Source organism: Mastomys coucha, unplaced genomic scaffold (assembly GCF_008632895.1).
Source record: "Mastomys coucha isolate ucsf_1 unplaced genomic scaffold, UCSF_Mcou_1 pScaffold18, whole genome shotgun sequence".
Classification (NCBI taxonomy): domain Eukaryota; kingdom Metazoa; phylum Chordata; class Mammalia; order Rodentia; family Muridae; genus Mastomys; species Mastomys coucha.
Genome location: NW_022196900.1, coordinates 83,194,271 through 83,201,677, shown reverse-complemented (window position 1 = coordinate 83,201,677; position 7,407 = coordinate 83,194,271). Strand labels below are relative to the sequence as shown.

Here is a 7,407-nt window from a genome sequence, read left to right as displayed (position 1 = left end):
GGAAGGGAGCACGAGGTGGGGCAGGTGGAGATAAAGCCCAGGAAGGGAGCACGAGGCTGGGGCAGGTGGGGAGGGGAAGCGGGTAAGAGTCACCAGTTACTCTCACAAAACTTGTTGAGAAAACCACAGCTGACCCCCCAAGACTGCTTTTCCTATTGGCTCTAATCAATCCTGTACCACATAAGAAAGACATGGCAGACACCTGGGCTATCAGACCCATGAGGCTGCTGCACACGCCCACAGCAAGACGCACCTTCTTTGACAATGACATTCACAGAGCTCTGGCTCTGTAGGTTCCTCTCATCTTTGACAGTCAAGGTGAATACATAAGTCCCCACTTGCAGCCCAGTCACAGTGGCAACACTGCTGTTGGCGTTCTCCAGCTGCACACCATCAGGTCCCCTAGACAAGAGAGTAATCAGAGGGCGGAGTTGTACCTGTCTGCTGCTCCCCTGAGCAGGGAGAGCAATTATTGCCTCAGCTGAGACAGGAACAATTGTTTCCCAAACCCTGACAGGAAATGTTTAAAAATATTCTATTTGAAGAAAGTATCACTTGGTCCTAAAACACAGGCTACTTCTGGTCAGAAAATTCCACTCCTCGGCTGTTAGACACATCTAGGCTTGTCTTTTAAATGAGCTTCTAGAGCATGCCCACCCTTCATTATTCTAGCTTACATAAGAAGTAAGTCCTCTGAGCAGCTCTGGGATCAACAGGAGGCTCCAGGATGAGGCTCTGAAAGCATTTCTGGCCTAGCAGTTGGTTTGCTCTTGCTAGCAAAGAAGCTCACTATACTTCTTATCCACACTCCTGAACTGTCCTCCACCCCACCCTGGTAAGAAGTCAGGGCAGGATGCAGGCCAAGAAGACCTGGGCTCTCAGGGTAAAGCCATCATCTCTCTATAATGCTGTCTCCTCTAGCCCTTGGACAGCGCCACAAAACACCAGGACGCCCCATCCTGCCTCCTTCCCACAGCATCTCACAGCACAGCAGCCTGCAGCAGGCTTCCGGCTAGCACACAGGCCAGGGCTGCACACATCCAGAGTCCTGCACACCCACGCAGCCTTCCAACTGAGGACAATCAGAGAAAGCTTCCAGCTCCTAGCTCTGTTTTTGAAACTTTTTACCTCTGACCCCAGTGGCCTCTCCAGAATCAGTCTCATCTAGGAGCTCCACCAAGCACAGTTTACCCTGCAGCCACCGCTAAGTCTCTGCTTGGGGCTCCCCAGGTCTGCTTACAATAAGCAGCTACAGGAACAACACATCGAGCTGAGGGAGACCCAGCTCTCCACGGCAGCTGAGGAAAGGATGTCTAGTGCCTAACACGGGCTTCCTAAGTACAAATTAAAACGCTTTCCCACCCACCTCCAATGCTGTAATATGGCCTCCCCCCCTCCGTCTCTCCCTCTCACCCTCTCTCTCTCTCTCTCTCTCTCTCTCTCTCTCTCTCTCTCTCTCTGTGTGTGTGTGTGTGTGTGTGTGTGTGTGTTTAGTCCCATGTATGTTTGGACTAAACCCCAGCCTGTCTTTGTGGTTGCTGTTTTTGGAAATGGAGAACATTTTCACCTTCCCTAGAATCCTTCAGTTCATGTAGAACCCTGTATACAAGTTAAATTCCATTCTCTATGGTTCATAAAAGCTGAAAGAAATTGTACAAACAGGGATAGCTCAAATAGGTAATTTCAATTTAAAAAGAATAATCTTGGCTGCAGTCTTTGATCTTTGGCTAACTTACCTGAAAAACAATGTCTCTGAAGCACAGTAACACAGGCATGTTTTGCTTGCAGATGAATGTTCAATTGCTCTCAGTAGCTGCCTGCCCACCCCTCAGTTAACCTTACTAGTTAATTTTGAACAATGGTATTTTTCTGTTCCATTACCTTTCAACCTGCCTCTCAAGTGTAACTCAACTATGCATTTAGCAGATGGGTAGTACCTGCAAAAGCCCAAGATCACACAGTGCTACCTGGAGCTGACTGATGATATATATTCTCTCTTAAAAATAAATAGATCTTTCTTAAGACTTGAACCTTAGGGGCTAGAGAAATTAAGATTAAGAGCACTGACCCCTCTTCCAGAAGTCCTGAGTTCAATTCCTAGCAATCACATCTGTAATGGGATCTGATGCCCTCTTCTGGTATGTCTGAAGACAGCTACATTGTATTCATACACATAAAATAAATAAATCTTGAGCAGGCGGTGGTGGTGCACGCCTTTAATCCCAGCACTTGGGAGGCAGAAGCAGGTAAATTTCTGAGATCGAGGCCAGCCTGGTCTACAGATTAAGTCCCAGGACAGCCTGGGCTGTACAAAGAAACCCTGTCTCAAAAAAAAAAAAAAAAAAAAAAAAAAAAAAAGATAAATAAATCTTTTTTTAAAAAGACTTATTTATTTATTATATGTAAGTACACTGTAGCTGTCTTCAGACACTCCAGAAGAGGACATCAGAACTCGTTACAGATGGTCATAAGCCACCATGTGGTTGCTGGGATTTGAACTCTGGACCTTCAGAAGAGCAGTTGATGCTCTTAACCGCTAAGCCATCTCTCCAGCCCTGATAAATAAATTAAAAAAAAAATAGTTATAAACCTTTCTTTCTTACTCTCCAGGAGAGACTATGGGGAATGAGTCAACTGTCAAAAACAAATAAAACCTTGCTGTCCCACAGCTGGGAACTCTGCTCAGACAAGCCTATCAACACTCACCGACTCTGCTCCCAAAGGTAAGAGACAACTCTCTGGTCATCTGTGCTCTTGCTGCCATCCAGGGTTGTGCTGTCCACGGGCAGGGTCAGCTCTTTGTCTGGGCCTGCATCTGCCTGAGGAGGCTTGTTGTTCTCTAGGACAAAGATGCAGCCATCAAAAGCAGCACTCCAGGTGGCAGAGGAGAGGATCCACTGGGGCATCTGCTCTGGTAGCCATGGGAACTGCCTCTTAGCCCAGAGCATTGTAAGATATGTGGGAGAGATGGATGCCATCAGGGGACTCACAGTGAAAAATAAGACTGAATCATGTCAAACAATTCTGAAGTTTTTACAGCTCACTACCTCTGAAATCTAATGCAGTGAGCTAAGAAGAGGGAGACACAGCTTTCTAGACAATGAGGGCTTTGCAACAACCCTTTAAAATCTAGTAGTATTTGGTATTGTGGTGACTCCATCTCGCAGACCCTCACCTTCACACAGTAAGTAGCAAGGGAAGGGCACACACTGAAGCTGAGAAGTCTTTGTTACTATGAAAGAAAAGTAAGGCAAAGGGGAAAGCTGTGGGGTGACTCTCAGGCTCTGTGGGGTGACTACCTGCCTTCTACCTCTCTGGCCTACAGCTCAGAACTCCAGCCCCTATAGCCCCAGGGCTGGCAGGATCGGGGGAGGAGCTTACCAGGCTGCACAATCACAGTCACTTGGGCAGTGGCCTGCTGTCCTGCGGTGTCAGTCACTGTGAGCTGGTAGGTATAGTCTCCTTCTTGCATAGCAGACAGCTGCAGGGCTGGCGTTCTAACTCCCTACGTGCAGAAATTCAGGCATGGAAAATGACTCCCAGGATCACAGCAATGCACACAGTGCTCACTCGGGAAGAAATGCTTCAGCCAGGCAGGTCTTTAAAACTAACTTGGTACTGAGGGTGTATCCCCTGTCAGCACAATGAGTGGTACTGAGGGTGTATCCCCGGTCAGCACAATGAGTGGTACTGAGGGTGTATCCCCGGTCAGCACAATGAGTGGTCATTGGCAGGACAGCATGAGATACTATACTATTAAGAATTTCTATAGATTTTGTGGCAGAAGAGAAACCTATCAAAATACGTGAACTAAAGTCAGGTAAAACATGCTTTGCGTCATGGCCTGTAGTGCTGAATGGTTGGAAAGTGCCACCCAGAAGTATCATTTCTGTCTGCTCTTAGCAAGACCATCAACCAACACTAGGACCACATCTCCATGTGACAGCAGCCAACAGGACCCAGGAGGCAACAGGTTCCTGCTCACCACACCCCCAGGTTACTCTACTTGTTTAAGTGCCCTGTCTACTTTACACACTTCTTGGGGGATGTCTTGTAGCTAGATGATTTACTCCAATGAGCTTATGAATGTTTGCACACTGGTGGCATCCCTGTAGTGTGACTCTCTGGGTTGGGTAATCCATAAGAGATATATTTCTTTCTTTCTTTCTTTTTTTAAAATTAGATGTTTTTGTTTTAAAGACTTACTATTTATTGTTATATGTAAGTACACTGTAGCTGTCTTCAGACACACCAGAAGAGGGCGTCAGATCTCATTACGGATGGTTGTGAGCCACCATGTGGTTACTGGGATTTGAACTCAGGACCTTCAGAAGAACAGTCAATGCTCTTAACTACTGAGCCATCTTTCCAGCCCAAGAGACACATTTCTTACCTAGCCTCCTAATACTAAAAGTTTCAGATAATCTGTTAATCAGAGGCCTAAAACTTTTACTAACCAGCAATTTTCTGAATTTGTTTGGGGATTTAAAAAATCTAAATGCACAAGCCTGACTTTGGGAATAAAATGGGGCAGAGATAAACCCTGAGTAGTTGATAAAATCAGAGAGTCCCTGTGCCCTGAGAGAGAAGGTGTGCCTGTGCCCTCCTACCTGCATCTCTACCACCTTCCCTTTGCTGCTCGGGCTGAGCGACCACTCATAGCTGGCAATGCCATGGTCATCAGTGCTCTGGTTTCCAAAGAGGGTGATAGAGTTTTGAGGCAGGGTGATCACTTGGTTGGGGCCTGCATTGGCCACAGGAGGGTAATCCACAGCTTTGTTCACAGTCAGGCTTGCAGTGGTGGAGTTGGTAGCCCCATCAGAATCGACAACAGTCAAGCTGTTGGTAGAGAAGAGGTAAGGAGGACTGAACACAGGACCTGGCAACACCAAGGTGGTGGCAGGAGTTCCCCTCCTACCCATCCTGCTGCAAAAGCAGATTAGTGTTAGAACTAAAGTTGACTGAGGTGTTCCTATATACCAGGTGAAGTTCCAAATACTTTATTTATTTATTTATTTATTATTATTATTATTATTATTATTATTTTAGTTTTTCGAGACAGGGTTTCTCTGTATAGCCCTGGCTGTCCTGGAACTCACTCTGTAGACCAGGCTGGCCTTGAATTCAGAAATCTGCCTGCCCCTGCTTCCCAAATGCTGGGATTAAAGGCATGTACCACCACAGCCCCAGTTCCAAATGCTTTATATCTAACTGAACACCCACAAAAGTGCTGTAAAGTCTAACCTTCATGCATGTTCTCCATACCCATATGAAGAGATCACAGCTTGATAGCAGTGGCTTCAGGATCTGTAATTCAGGCCCTATACGTCAGCAGCAGTTTGTGCTGCTGCCTGTGTCTATCCGTGTGTGCATGTCCAAGCATTGCAGAGTATGGATCACGGATGCCAAAGCCCAGAAACCCTGGCTGGCCCTGAACTCACAGAAATCTGTCTGCCTCTGCGTCTCTCTCCAGAGTGCCAGGATTACAGGCATACACCTTACCCAGCTCAGTAACCCATTCTTAAGAAGGAATAATCCCTGACCTCCATTCCTACAGAGTTCACAGACAGCACCCCTGCAGCAGGCTCTCTGCCATTGTTCTGTTTCAACCATGTGCACATCATGGGTGTGGACATGCTGGGAACAGAGTTCTGGAACAGACCACGAAGGCTCACTCAGCAAGGTGGGAGCCTGAGACGGCAAGAACTGCTCCTATGCAACATGCCCACAGTATGTGCAAGAAGTAGGATTTGAAAGGGGGAATGTTCTTTTATAAGATCAGACTTCCACCTAAACGATGCCTTCCGGCTGAACAGCCTAAAGCTTCTCGAGCCACCTCAGCATGTGAGTGTAAGCGAGCTGGGAAGTTTGGGATCCTTCCATTTGCTGACAGAAAGAGGAAAAGCTTGGAAAAGACATGTAGTTTGCTTAAATCTCACCAGCAGCCTCAGACATAGCCAGTCGTCTGTGGGGCTTCCTTCCTTTGACTTGTGGTCTATAGGGCATTCTGGGTATTGTAGCCTTTACAAAAAGGCATAGGTGCTTGGACTTTTTTGTTTATTTGTTTGTTTGTTTGTTTTTGTTTTTTGAGACAGGGTTTCTCTGTGCAGCCCTGGCTGTCCTGGAACTCACTCAGTAGACCAGGCTGGCCTCTGCCTCCCGAGTGCTGGGATTAAAGGCGTGCACCACCACTTTGTGGCTGATGCTTGGACTCTTAAACAAGTATTACACAAGAGGATCATGGTACTCTGCCTCCTTCCTCGCCCTCTGACTTTTCACAGGTCTGTGATTGTTGCCGTGCTATAGACACATGGGCCATGGCCATTGTTCTGACTATTCTGGAAGGTTCCCTGGCGGGCCCTCAGAGACCTTAGAGAACAGCACCTGGCTGCAGGGCTACGGCAAACTAATGTCATGTAAAAGCAGGAGTGAGAAGATCAAACAGAATCAAAAGCCCATGCTCATCATATCATAGATTTAAAAAAACAGTGTCACTCCCTGCCCCCACTTACCCCCAAAGCACAGGTTACCAATGTGGTAAAGAGCTGACTCTGAAGGCAGACTACTCTGACCTTGGGCAAGTTACTTAACCTTCTACCAAAATTATCTAATCCGTAAAATGAGAATAACCAGAGTTGCTGTTTAAAGAAATAAATGAGCCGGGCAGTGGTGGAGCACACCTTTAATCCCAGCACTTGGGAGGCAGAGGCAGGCGGATTTCTGAGTTCAAGGCCAGCCTGGTCTACAGAGTGAGTTCCAGGACAGCCAAGGCTACACAGAGAAACCCTGTCTTGAAAAACCAAAAAAAAAAAAAAAAAAAAAAAAAAAAAAAAAGAATTAAATGAGATACGGTGTGGTAAGAGATCAGAAAAACCCTTTGCACATAGTACATGTTGTAGAAATAATGGTCATCACTGTCACCTTTGGGTTTGTTTGGCTTTTTGTTTGGTTTTTGGGTTGTTTTGTTTTGATCTGGTCTTGCCATTTAGCCCAGTATGAGGTCCCTGCTTCAGTCCCCCAAGTGCGATGGCTACAGATCTGTGTCACTATGTCCAGTTCTGTCATTATTTTAAAAAGCCTCAACCCAGCCCAAGGTAGAGTCTACATAAAGTGGGAGACTTCTGAGAAACTTACGGTAAATGCCAATTTAATAAAAAAAAAAATTTAAGCCAATGAGAGGGCTCCAGGTTGCACTGGAACCACTGTCCCCTCTTGTGCTTTAAGAGCCAGTGAGAGTGCCACCAAGTCAGGGCACATGTATGGAAGGGCTGTGCTATGACATTGACTCTGTGTTACCAACAACGTCTGGAACTCTACAACCTTAGACCCATGGACAGGCAATGTAAGGAGAAATTAAAGCTTTAAACCTGTGCTGACTAGGAAGAAAAGTTATGGGCCTAAGAATCC

General features: G+C 46.4%; 1 protein-coding gene across 3 annotated transcripts in view; it reads right to left on the bottom strand.

Moving 5' to 3' along the window:
* Kiaa0319l (KIAA0319 like) overlaps positions 1 to 7,407 on the bottom strand; it is a 98,444-nt gene that overhangs the window by 12,841 nt on the left and 78,196 nt on the right. For all 3 annotated transcript variants that reach the window (XM_031378683.1, XM_031378682.1, XM_031378684.1), the window contains exons 10-13: positions 4,611 to 4,839; positions 3,382 to 3,505; positions 2,707 to 2,839; positions 254 to 402 (exon numbers count right to left, since the gene is read on the bottom strand). In XM_031378683.1, the coding sequence (XP_031234543.1) occupies positions 254 to 402; positions 2,707 to 2,839; positions 3,382 to 3,505; positions 4,611 to 4,839 (635 nt within the window). The remainder of the gene's footprint in view (positions 1 to 253; positions 403 to 2,706; positions 2,840 to 3,381; positions 3,506 to 4,610; positions 4,840 to 7,407) is intronic.